The sequence below is a fragment of the Stegodyphus dumicola genome, chromosome 7 (genome assembly GCF_044657685.1).
Source record: "Stegodyphus dumicola isolate Sdum_Otavi_A_Nest chromosome 7, ASM4465768v1".
Taxonomy (NCBI): Eukaryota; Metazoa; Arthropoda; class Arachnida; order Araneae; family Eresidae; genus Stegodyphus; species Stegodyphus dumicola.
Genome location: NC_140774.1, coordinates 81,657,216 through 81,671,477, shown reverse-complemented (window position 1 = coordinate 81,671,477; position 14,262 = coordinate 81,657,216). Strand labels below are relative to the sequence as shown.

Genomic DNA, 14,262 nt, shown 5'->3' with positions numbered 1-14,262 from the left:
ATTTTTTAGATATTGAAAAAGAAATTAGTAACATTTCATTAATTTAAGCGTGTAGAACATTTGCTGTTGTTCCAGCAAAGATTTTATTTTTAGTTTAACGAACGCCTAGTAGGCAGTGTGCAGATTAGGAGTGCCTGTTAGGTAATGTGCAAAGTGCAGAGAGAGGGAAAGGAAATGAGGGAAACAATTTTTTGAACTTTAACGGTACGGAAGCCGTTAATGTGCACATTACATATGTAAAATGCGGAAAACTCTTGATTACGCACTTTAACGGAGAAAATCAAATAATCTGCAGATTAGCTAGATAATGTGCACATTTGCGACTTTCGCACTTTAGCGGTACCAGATATATTATGAATACGGTCCAAGCCCAATACATTAAGACTTAATCCTAAGAATAGCTAAAACAAGATCTAAAAATATTAATTTGCTCCCTTTTGTTTTTAAATCATTAACGATGCTTATGGTTGCATTCAATCGAGAAGAGAATATATATGTATTGAGAAGTCTGAGCACTATGCACTGCGCTGTAGGCAGCTTGATAGCAAAACAAGGCTGATGTGTGAAGGAAACTTTGTAAGGGCCATTAAATTTTCTTAATAAATTTGTAAGATCTTTGATTAAACATTTTGTATATGGAACTAACTATTTATGTGCTTACGGTTCCGAGTGACATTGAAATAAATCACGAAATAATGATAATTTAATATGAATGCTTTATATCAGGGGTCGGCAGTCGTTTTTAGTAGGATGGCATATTTCGGCAACCATCATAGTAGTAGTTGAACAGTGTTGCCAGAAAGCTTTCAACTGAAGTAGCAAGAGAAGAAACGAAAAGTCGCAAAAAATAGCATGACGTCATAAATTCATAATGCTCATGACCTCTGATGTCATCGCAAATTCAGTGTCCTAGAGTTCCGTATGTTACGGATTGTTATTCGATCCTTGCATGTCATATTACGTATATTAGTTTTCGCGGAAATCTTAATACCAAATTGCGAATTTTCCAGTGTGTTAAATCTCCATTTCTTCTTTTAAATATTTCTTAGTTAATTACGCTGTTATAGTCCAAAGGGGCTTTGTCCCTGAAGGACTGTTGTTGTCATTTTGCGATTTTGCGTTGAATCACTATAAATGTCCGTTTCACTTTTCAAACTGTTGCCAACAAATGTTAGAGTCCTGCATTATATTTGAAGAAATTAAATAATGAAAAATCTGTATAAATGTATATTGTTACGTAATTTTCTTCCTTCACGTTCGTACGGGGTTTGTGTGGATTCGGAGTGACTAACGACGACACTACTTGATGAAGTATCGAAACACACTTTATTGGCCGGTATTAATCAGGATAACTCCAAAATCTCGTTTACAAACTGTTATAAACACGCTGACACGTTCAGCGACACAGCCTTCACACTGTCAGGCTATCACGGTAGAGACAGCTTCACGGCAAAGCACTAGAGTACAGTTCCCGACTCTGCTTGGTTGTTCTCCAGAATTTCACGTACTCTCGAGACTCTCCACGCTACAACTCGCGATGCACTCGATGACACTCAGAGCACAACTCCCGACTCTTCGGTTCAGTCGTTACCGGAGCTCAACACGCTCTCTCGACGATGCACTAACCGCGATACACTAACAGACGACTCCTTTGTTGAACTCGACGACCCACTCGGCACTCGTGCCCGGCTGTCAACTCGATCGACTCCGCAGGGATTGACTCGCTAGACGAGACACCAACTCGATACTAACTCTCTCGCACTCTAGACGAGGCACTCTCACTCGCCCTCTCGACGAGGCACACTCTCTCGCACTCTATGCGAGGCACCCCCTAACTGCGGACCAGCAGGGTTTATATAGCTTTTGGCTTGTGTTCGAGAACATTCTGGGCTAAACCGGTAAGAATTCGTTCCAGAAGGTTCTCCAACCATCCATGGTATGTCGCGAATTTCGTCGCCAAATATAGCCAAATGGGCGATTTCTCGCCAAATATGGCAACACTGCCGTCCTTTGCCATTTTATGGCAACCCTAAAAATGCTTTGCGGGGAAGCCATCTCACCGCGCCTGTACATTTCGTAACAGTATATTTCTCGCATTGTGATAAAACAACGGTACATAGAACCATCGAATTTTGAATGATGTAATCTTCCTACGAATATGGTCATGTGGAAGACCAAATTTGAAACGGCTGCAACTCGCCTTGGTATGGATACAAGTTCTTAAAGACAGGTTATACTAAATATCTAACTAACAAAGTTGAGATACTCCGATATAGTGGAGTTCGAACTCTCAGCTGCCGCTCCGTGAGGTCCCAACTGGGCTGTATCGGGTTGAGATGCGGCGAGTTAAATCCCAGGATATTAAATGGAATTCATCCTTATGCTCCTCGAACCACTCCGACACAATTCGAGCCTTGTGACAAGGAAGATTGCTGGAAGATTCCATTTCCAGTTGGGAAGGTAGACACCATATAAGGGTGCAACTGATTCGCAGTTATGTTCTGATAGGCCGCAGCTTTCATGGTCTGTTTTACCACAACTAAGGGTCCCAAAGCCGCCCACAAAAACGTCCCCCAAAACATAATACCGCCATCACCAACTTGTGTATGGCCTGCTGTACATGGAGGAGCAACTGTTTTCCTGGAAGACGGCGTACCTTGACACGACCAATGACATGATGAATCGGAAATCTGAATTCATCCGACCAGGCAACTGTCTTCCGCTTATCCATGGTCCAGTCTCGATGTTCTCGAGCCCACTGTAAGCGTAGTTGACAGTGACACTTGGTCAACTGCACACAAGTGAGATGTGTGCAGTCTCATATCCAACAGTGCCCGCTGAACTGTGTGTTCCGAAACACTTGCACTTAGACCTACAATGTAATGAGCTGTCAGCTGAGCCACTGTCTGGCGCCGATTTTGCTGTGCCAAGCGATACAGTCTCCTACATCCTTTTTATTCGATGATGCGTCTACTGCTGCTTTCATCGTCATTTATCTACTTTGCATGAATACTAACAACGGCAGATCGTGAACAACGTACGAGTCATGCAGTTTCGGAGATACTCATTCCGGTTCGGAGATACTTCTTCGGACCGTAACAATCTGTCCTCTATCAAATTCGTTTAGATCAGCAGCCTTTCCTATCATTCACAAAAGTAAGTGCAAGAATGATTCCTGATCTTCTCCGATAGCATTTAAATACCATTTCCGTTTAATCACTTGTCCTTCACGTCATCCCTACGAGTTCATTGAAAAATGTGGGAATGCTCATAATGTTTTGGTTTTTAACTCGTTAATGCATATCAGTTAATCTAAAAATTTTTATCTTGAAATTAATCAAGTAGCGTTTGAAATATAAATACGTTAAAGAACAAATACAGTGAACGCACTCTACGACAATTATCCGTTTTAAAGCATACAGTGTAATGTTATGCTTTAAAGAAGTCCTATGCTTTAGTAAATTAATTTTATGCGCTCTCAGTTCAGATTTGTATAACTTGCAATAAGCTTTTGTGTTCCTTGTTGTCATTTTTTCTAGTTGATTCTCAAACTTGGCTATTTTAAGCCAAGTATTTTGAAAGGTAGTGCTGAATTTTTTCATGTTACTCATAATTCATCCGTTACTTAATATAGCGGCTGTTTTCTGACTTAAACATTGGAATCTTGCTTATAGCTCACCAGAATGTTAGAAAAGCAAGCAATGAAATATATGAAAATAAGAGCTACTAATCTTGAAAACTGAATGCCCATGCACTCATGGGCCACGACTGCAGTTTGCCAATTAACAACTTTTATTAAAGCCTAAATAATGTATTACTTTTTTATTATAAATTAATGTTAATATGTTAACATACGTGAATTCTATGATAAATTTAAAAAAAAAAAGTTTAAGTAGCAAAAAATAGCTCAACGACATGATGAAGTAGCAGAAAATTCGCAAAGTCGTATAAACATAAATTATAGTATCAAATTTGCGAAAAATCGCACGGTCTGGCAAAACTGAGGATGAAATGTCTCTCAACGTTATATATTTTCAGTTGCTATAGTTGAATTGCATCAAAATTGCTCTTCCCACCCAACATCAAAATTGCTCTTCCCACCCAACATTAAAATGGTATTGTTCTCCACACCAAACATTAAAATGTCTTCTGCTTCTTATTTCTACTTTGTCCTTCGCAAATTTTTGCTTTGAACTCCAAATACTAATTCATGAAATGACAAGTTTATGTATGATCAGAGGTTATGCATGTAAAACATAACACGCCGTGGTTTCACAAGAGTATACGAGCATGATGGAGACAGAAAATTGTTCACTGGATGCGGAATCAGATGTTTCTAGCTGTCGAAAATTGATTCATCTTAGTCATGTAGATGTCGCTAAGATTCAGCTTTTAATAGTTTATTTGTTCAGTTCGCATAACTGTTAAGATGCCGAAGATAAGATTATAATTTTTACCAGCATTATTCATTACAGTTACGATGGTTTGTAGTCCAAGTATCTGAAATTTAAAATTTAGGTATTTGTCCGCTAATTTAGATATTAGGTATTTAGGTATTCATTGTTCGCTACTGTATATTCCTCATACAATTTTCGTCATTTTGCTATAAGTATTCTAAATTCTTGAAATGTTTTATGTGTCTTATATACAGTACTTTTTTATATTATATTTATTGTTATTTATTTATTTATGTATTTATTTTTAGAATTGGTATTAATTTTTCCACATGGAGCGTTCACCATGAATTTTGTACCATTTGTGATTGTACAGATGTGATAAGTGATGACTTCTGAGTACCAACATTGGTACAATGGTAATTTTTTTTTTCTTTGTGTTTGTGTGTGTGTGTGTACGTGTACAAAAATCGATATTTCAGTTTGTGAACTCAAGTTGCATACATAAACTTAAGTCTATTAGTCACAATTGGAAGATGCAAAGTTACACTTCTGAAGCTTCGAAATAAATAAAAAATAAAATTAATGAAAAGCTAACTTAGAAAACGCAAAGAGAAAGTAACACCGAATGGATTTTACAAAAATTTAGTCATCGGGATATTCGAAAGAGCTAGATGTTTCATGATTTGCTTGTTAATTTTACATTGATGATAACAAACATATTTACGTTGTTTGAATAAAAACAAAATATGTTTTACTCGTAAATGCCATAATATGTAGTTAAATAACTTAACAATTTAGACACTACTAGCAAAATACAACGATATTAGTAAAATACGAGGTATAAATGCTGTTTACTTCCACATATGCATGTGGTGGCATAGTGTGGACTTTATAGTGATTTAGTTATAGGTCTAAGCTGACCTCCAGTTTTTGGTCATGGCTTTTTTTTTTTTAGCGTGTAAACTTTGTAGGGGTGTACTCCAACTGCGCTAATGAAAATCCCCCCGAGTCGAGCTATAGTCCAACTGCGCCAATCAAAATTTCTTCCCCCCTGCTGCCCACAGGGTTTTCGAACTTTTCGAAGCCAATTGTAGCCAAGAGGAAAATAAAAATAAATAAATAGAATTATATATCACAAGAACAAGTAAAAAATATCTAACAAGCAGGCTAATTACTTGAATAACGGTAATAAATGCGAGAGCTAACAAAGAAAATAAAAGGTATTGGTAAACATACATATTAGCATTACAAACATCTTTCATTTATTATAATAATATCATAAATAATTATAAAGCATACCAATGATATTTTTAATAAATTACATCAATAATAGTCAAGATGTCTGAACTAGACTGGAAAATTTAATAGAGTTCACTAGCGTGCAAGAAATTATTCCATATCAAAGTGTGTTAAAGTGTGCTAGAAATATTTTTCGTTAATTAAAGCAATCATGTAAATGTTTGCAGAAATTAATAGTTAAATTTAAAAAAAAAAAAAAGGCTTAGCATGAAATCTATTATAACAGCATTACTATGCGTTTGGATTACTGACGTATAAATTGTAAATAAATTTAAATTATTATGCTAATAAGTTTTCTAAAATTTATCTAGAAGAAAAGAATTAGATAAACAGTACTGCAAATTAATATAATGAATCAGGCCTCTCAATAAATAAAAGCTTATTTTTTTAACCAAAAACTAAAAATTAGGATGCAAAAGTTTGTGTAATATACTTGGAAATATCTGAACATTTAATTAGTTAGAAACATACAATTAAATGAATAACAAGCTAATTAACAGTAACATTAAGCTTAATTTCATTCAATCTAAAACAAGCAATCAATCAGGAGCTCCGCATAACTGAAGTTTTAATGCTATTTTACGTAGATTTGCGTATAAAATAAAAGTTGCACTTGTGAAACAAGTGAATAATGTACTGATAGTCAACAGGAATTAAAATACAGTGGTTAAAAATATAACTACTTGTCAGAAGGTATGAAAAGTTGCTATGGCTAGAGAAATTGAATGATTATAGAAAACTCATAAAGTTAAGCGCTACAGTGTGAAAAGAAAATTCTGGAATAAACATGTTAAGAAAATTAGATGGAGAAATAATCCTTAATTTATTGATATCCATATAAACTCTATGCTTTTGGAAAAATGTTACATATAATTTGCACCGAGACTGAGTTAATTTCTTTCCTTATTTTTTCTTATTAGAGGGATATGTAAAAAAGATATGCTAAGGTAAAGGTAAAAATTTATGCAATATTTTTAAAGAATAAATTAAAAAAGTATTTTTACTTCATGAACTCAAAATTTTTACGCTACATTTTTATACAGTAAATAAGTACAAAAAAAAAAAAAAAAAAAAAAAAAAAAAAAGAGCTGGGGGATCACTGGGACTAAAAATTCGGGTCGAACTACCAATGTTTAGTGACTTTTCCACAAGACCTTTTAAAATTAGGCTGAACAATATATTAAAGAAAATAGAAGATACAGCACACGTAAGAACAAAAGTGTGCTGAATTAGAGATTTACATGTTTGGTGAATGAGTTAAACTTACCTGTATGCCATTATGAAATATTAGGAATGTAGCATAAAAGCATGAGTGAAGAAGGCAATGGCAATCTAAATCATTGTAATCTAAATGTATATCATCAGTATCTGCTATTAATTTCAATACTGCTGAGAAAATTATAAATGAAATATATTATAAATCACATGAACTCTTTGCATTATAAATTACAACAGTTAGAAATATTATTAGCGTGATTTAGCGACCATCTTTGTTAACAAATAATTTCAAGTAATTAATTTTACAAATAATTCAGCCTGAAATTAGGTTGGAAAATAAGCTACATGCTGAAGATTAAGCTTTGCCAAGGTGTTAGAAACATCTTCTGTTAAATAGAGTTGTGATGCAAGAATTTATAAAAATTATCATTTAAATATAAATTGGCATAAATACAATACAAAGTATATAAATTCTACATACATGAAAACTTGAGTACAGTGCAACAATATGTGAAAAAGGAATGGATTAAAAGGGAACTGAAAACCCCAGGATATGAATATAAGGGAGTTTATGACTAAAATCCACAACTTGGAAAGTTTTTAATTCTTACAGAGAATAAAAAAGATCTGGCTCATCATTCCTTTAAGCATCATTAAAACTTTAAATGAGTGTAAAAGAAATTTATTTTTTAGCACACTCCAGACTTTAAATTAATATTTGTTTTACATGCACAATTTTTACAATATTGATAAACGAAAATAAAGGCTTGCAGTCTCAATAGAATGTCCCATTAATGGCGATAAATGACTTTTTGTAGCACCCAATCTTCTTGGAAAGAAATGGGGGACAGGAAACGTCGCGCAGTTCGTGGATTAGAAAAGAGGGGGACGGGGATTTTCGATCAAATTTGGCGCAGTTCGTACTCTACCCTTTGTAGACGGTGTCACATTATACACATATGTAACTAACAATCATAATTTTAAATTATTTTTAAGTCATAATGAAAACAAATCATAATTTTAAATTATTCATCAAAACCTTTTCAATTCTTCTAAATAGCTTCAACTGTCATTTTTTTTTCTTTCTAAAGAGCTAGTATATATATTTTAAATATTTGAAATGAATTCTCTTATTATTAGAATTCTTCTTGTTCTTCTTCTTCTTATTATTATTATTATTAGTGATGGGACTTTGGAATCCCACAAATTTCGCAAAAACTGGAACCTTCAACCATTTGTCCATCATCAAGTTTATCAAATCCTAACCTTTTATTTTAAAAAATAAAATAAATTGAAAGTTAAAAAAAATATTAGTAAAAAAAAATTAAAAATTATTGACGCTCAATAAAAGCGTTCATTAGTTAAAAAAAAAAACATGCGATAGTTGAAGTTTTAATGGACTGATCGCCAATTTAACCCTTTGACACCTTTGTGGCCCACCAGTGCCTGGCGGGTAAGTCACTGAATTTTGGTAGTTAAACCTGGGTCCAGTTCTAAATTGGAGGTTTTCTTTCTCTTTGTCTGTATCCCTGTGAAGTTAATTGGAAAAGAAGATTATTGAAAATTTTATAAAGCCCTTACCAGAAAGTGAATACCATCCATTTGAATATGCAGCTAGATGTGTTGACCAGTATAACCATTATGAATTATTAAGAACAGATGAGAGATGTCTTAATTCCTTACATTTATTCCCTTGAAAAATTACTTTTTTGCATTGCTTCAGATTCGAAAATATATTCACAGTAGATTTATACTACTGTGAATATATTTTCATCTTTTAACTGAAATATTTATTTCGTACTTTTGTGGCATGCATATATCTTATAGACAGCTTAGTAGGTAAAACGGTTATTTTTAATTAAGAAGAAACAAAACCTGATAAGATTTGATATTCGAATAGAAATAAACTGAAAATGCTCTCGTAGGATACACGGATGACTGTTGATAAACTAAGGAACTCCGACCCGAATAACGAATAATGTTTACGCATTTATTATTTATTCTACAGTGAAAGACGAGACTAAAACCTCTCGGCCTTTTCCCCCCTTCGTTAGATGAAGTGCAGAGCAGAACAAATAAATCGAGCATTGGAACCTTGTCTTATCATTCTCATTATCCCTATGTTTATTTCGCTTATCTTGAGCACCGTAATATTTGTGATTGTATGTATATGCCTCCGCTAACCGCGATGTTTTTCAAAGTAGAAAGCTGGGAGTTTTCTTCTCTCACTGTCATAGAGAGCATGATTCTCAATTTGACCCTCGGTAATCTCCAATAATCTCTAGAATGCAAGGTGTTTTTATTACACCATTGAAACTGAAAACTGTCTTCTCACAGTTGTTGATGATCCGGACTGATGTAATTATCGAATAGTAAATAGGATATGAAACTGTTTATAAATTACTTTTCTTCATAGCTGAAAAACAGAAGCGAAAATGTTTCTATGACAGGCTTAACACATTTCACTTAATCAGTTAATGATAGCGCGTTCTTGCAGCTTCATATCTTTTGCTTTATTTATCTGATATTTTGACTGAAGTCTTAGTGTTGTGTAAGAATGACAGAGAGGATTAGCAGAGGTCGACCTTCCCTGGCACTCTCAAAATATTTAGAACCATTTAATAAAGACTAGTAAACGGAGAGATAATCTGTGGTCGAACAGGTGACCGTAATACCAAAATGTTGTTGGTGAATCAACTAGCATTTTGGTAATAACATATGCTGTGAGTTTTTTTTTAGTAGATTATGGTTCAGCCTGCTAAGGGTTATCAGCCTGACGAGATGAATGCCTTCCTTGAAGATCATTCTAAGAGAAACTGTCTCATATTCATGTTATACACGAGAAAAACGACGATGCAGTTACCATGTTCATCAGAATTCGAACAGGAATCTGCATTTTATCCTCTCGGTGTTATAGCTATTGAGTCACCAGTGCTTAGAAATCTCACCCACTTGGCCAATAGCGGCCTCCATAATACTTTTGACTCGGTGAAGTTGTTTGATGAAACGATATGTTTTATTAGTAGTATATACCTTTACATTCCCATTAGTGTATTGAAATGAAAATAGTTTGTGCCATAGCCGAAATGTTCAGATGTCCATTATAATTATGATCGACCAAAATTTTTATAGACTGAAAAACTGAATGCTTCAACTTATAAAGCATAAAGAAACTGCAACATTCCTACTTAAGATTATTTGTTATGCAAATGAAATAATGCGCTGTATTTGAAACAAAAATCTTTCTTAAATTATTTAAACTGTGATTGCGGGTAATTTCATCGATAAGTCAAATCATTGGTCCATTTTGATCAAATAGCTTGGTGAAACGATATTTTTAGTAACGGTATTTGCTTTTAAATTCCTATGTTACATTCAATGAAAATTCCTTATAAAAAGGTCTTGGGGTTCAGTGCGGAAGTTGGGTGAAGCCTGTAGAACAATGATTCTCAGCTAGGAAACGCAAACTTCAATAGTACGCGTTAGGACATTTAGATGCATCTGGAAAAAATTAGATTAACTAACAAAGCTTACGTCTCGGGCCATCTGAAGATAATCATGGATTCCTAAGCATTATACTGTAGAGACCTTACATACACAAGGTTTTTCAATAATGGCAATAAATTTGACCAAAACATGGCCTTTGTACAATCTAGATTACCGGGCCATTCTTGTGATGCCCCACTCATAGAGATGGCAGGCCATACACCATATTAATAAAATATATTAAAGCACCAAAATAACGTGCTACAAGGTAACTTGACCACGTATTTAGGTACGGATGCGAAAGATTGCTGACTTCCTTTTAGACGCCTACTCAATGTTTTCTGAAAAGTATGAAAAAAGATCCCGTTGGAGGTACGCTTTTTGACTGCAGACTGCGTGGCCGCTGAAGATGGCATTGAGTAACGACCTTCCACATGTCATACAACGGTGGGGAAGAAAGAAACTTGGCAAACGTGGATTAATAATGATGTGTTTGTTGTGTCGCAGTCGTGGCCCGCAATGAAAATGAATGCCTGGGTTGGGTCATTTTGATTACGATCAATTCGAGGCTGGCCTCCAGAAAGGTGCCAAGTATTGCTAGATGCTTCGTAATGTCTATTTTGTCTTTTCAAAACGTCTCAGTTTTTGCCACTAACGATCAATTCGAGGCTGGCCTCCAGAAAGGTGCCAAGTATTGCTAGATACTTCGTAATGTCTATTTTGTCTTTTCAAAACGTCTCAGTTTTTGCCACTAATGAAAAGTGTTTTGGATATTAATGCTGATGTGCATTTTATTTTAGTTTTTCATTACGATAGTGTATCATTACAATATTTTTTGTCTTTATTTATTAAACATCATTATAATTTTCACACCAGCTTAAAATTTTAGTCTGCAATACAAACTTTTTGAGAAAGTTAAAAGAATTTTTACGGTTATCCATCCCGATTTATTTTTTCCCTGACTAATTCAAATAAATTAAAAAAATAATAATTAGTTATGTAATTACACATATGGAAATTATTTCTTTTTCTTTTCTCTCTCTCTTTTTTTCTTAAATAAAAAAAGCTTGGTAGCATAGTGTTAATTCTTGCCTGCATCTTTTTTCCATTTAAGAAATGAACGATGAAATAAGGACTTTATGAAAGAAATAATAGGTTAGGTTGTAAGTTTTTGCTCTGAGTTTAATGTAATAATGAGTTTATGCAATTTAATATCAAGTCAGTGTATCGATAAATGTTTATGTTAAATTTAATGACACCTCTTCCTTTTCCCGCCTTTTTTTTTTTTGCTAAAATTGGACCGTCACAGTTTTTGTTTTCAGGTAAGATTAACTTTTAATTAGTGAATAACTGTAGAAAACATGCCCGTTATCAAGAAATACGGAAATAGGTTCTGAAACTGTGAATTTAAATGTGAGGGACATACTGTGTTTACTGCACGGAAGAATTTTATATAAGCTGATGTGTCAACACGATTCAGGAACTTCTGAATCGTAGGATAATGGTATAATACCTGAGCATTCGATTTGGAGACATATTCCTTTTGAAGAGTAAGTAAGTATAAATATTTTATAATGAGCATTATAGTATATTATAGTATAAGGAAAAAGTAGAATACTAGCTTAGAATCTGTTTATTCGGAAAATACTTTGGCTGAGTATCAGTTATAATTCATCCTTGAAAAATATATAGTATAACCTAATATCAGAACTATACAGTGTATCAGACTTTGTACGCTTAAGCGTTGGGGCATTCCGCCACAAATTTTTCGTATAGAAAATTTTGTTTTTGCTTTTGTTGTTGCTAATCTCTTGACCAAGTTATAGACGGAGTGAAATCATCTACCTGGTAGTCTTGTGTTTATGCATACACCCGTATATGACCATAAGAATAAACATTGTTAGCTAGTACGTCTCTCTATGGTATAGCTGTATGATAAATATCTGTGGTTAGGCTCATATGAAAGAAACGTCTTCCTTGAATGTGTGTATTGTTGTCTTTAACACTGAAATAATTTCCAGCATGTTTTGATGAATATCAGAGGAAAATTTTATTGAAGCTGCACGCAGAATTGACCTCGTACGTAATGCAAACTTTCAATTTATATTTCGGGAAAATAAAATAACGATCATCATGCAATTTTCATATTTAATGGGCTGCTTTCAATTCAGGGTTGCTGCCAGTAAGTTGTGCTATTATTTTTTGATGCGTTATCCACAACAGTAAAAAATTGAATAGTCTCTCTGCTCTAGAAATAATGTTGCATTCATAAAAGGAAAAAGGAAGTTTCATAGCTTTAACTGTCTCCTAGTACCTTTCTGCTTAGTTATATTCTTCTTGAGACGTTTCTATATTTTTAATTTGTTGGACTGACATATTGCGTGGGCAGACAATTTCTTCGCCTCACCTTCGAAATTCTGCACCCAGGTGAGAAAACATCGGCACGTGCTTGCTGTTGAATATGGATATCACGTAAAAAGACTGGAGCTTCATTTGAATTGAATTTCAGAAAAGGGGGATCGGACCTACCTAGCAGACAGTATTTTTCATATTGTTATGATTATGTAAACGCCCCTTTTTGTCTAAAATCTTAAACATTAATTAACGCTACGTATACAAAATATGAAACTGAAATATAAAATATTTTCTGATATTAGTCTGATAATTTGTCACCATAAAAAATTAAGATAGATGCAAAGCGAGTGTAAAGAATTAAGCCAGCTAAACATAATCTACTGAGCTTTCAAAGATTGCTTAAATAACTGAATTATTTCTATTCGAAATTCTGTATCTGTAAAAGGGTTAATGAAGATGAGTTTAGATGTCACATAAGCGCAACGAAATCGATAAAAATGTTTTATTTATTTTTCTATTTTTAATGCAATAGCAATTATATTATATTCTAATAAGCATAAAAATTACATATTTGTTAAATATGAAGGATTTTATATGCTTATTGTTTCTAAGTTTTATGTATTAGTTGGAATGCGCCACTTAATAACAATAAAAAATCTGATGTGTACACCACATGACTTCCTTGTACGGAATATTAAATTATACGCACTTTTTCCTTGAATTTCATTTAACTTGATTGGATTGAATTAAATCTACTTCGTCGACAGCGCATAAACCACAATAGAATAAACGCACTCTTTAAAATTCACTATATTTGTTTACTATAACGACACTCTGAATGCACAAAATTTATATCATTTGAAGAATTATCTTATCGTTGCCACATTTTCTATTCAAATACTATAATAAAGCTAGAACGATGTATGTAAGAAATTAAGCAAACAGAACAGAAAAGAAACAGTTTGTCACAGACCATTTAGTATTTCTCATTTAATTAATTCAGTTCTCACTTCGCGACAAGGCAAAAATACATAAAAACTCAAAATATCTGTATTAAAAATTACGAAGTAAATCTTAAACACTTATTTCCTGGAAAAAATTTCAGAAAGTATTAAGCATGATTTAATTCGCAATAATAAATGAAGGCGTTATTTTTGTTGTTGCGAAGCTTAGTTTCTCTAGATTGGCAACAAATCTACAATTCTGCTCTTTCAAATGTAAACAAATATGTCCGCCATGTTGTTTAAAACTTAACCGCACTTAACAGCTTTTAAATTGTTGATTAATTGTACAAATATTGCTTCCAGAATTACAAAAGGCATAAAAACCTTAACCGAAAGATAAGAACAACATAAGTCAATCATTTTTAAAGCAAAAAATGTACAATTTACAAACATATAAGAGTAAAGAAACTGAGATCACTGTGCCGAGTAACAGAGTGGATATATATATATAAATATAGTATTTATATACGTTTGGTGCGGCCGATTGCAACCAAAGTACGAGG

General features: G+C 33.7%; 1 protein-coding gene across 2 annotated transcripts in view; it reads left to right on the top strand.

Moving 5' to 3' along the window:
* The window catches only part of rols (zinc-RING finger and ankyrin repeat domain-containing protein rolling pebbles), a 227,301-nt gene that overhangs the window by 115,175 nt on the left and 97,864 nt on the right, over positions 1-14,262 (top strand). Inside the window, exon 3 of one of the 2 annotated variants that reach the window (XM_085820521.1) lies at positions 4,706-4,813. The exons of the other annotated variant lie outside the window; for it this stretch is intronic. Within the exon in view, the coding sequence (XP_085676647.1) occupies positions 4,783-4,813 (31 nt within the window). The 5' untranslated portion in view covers positions 4,706-4,782. The remainder of the gene's footprint in view (positions 1-4,705; positions 4,814-14,262) is intronic. 2 annotated transcript variants of the gene reach the window in all.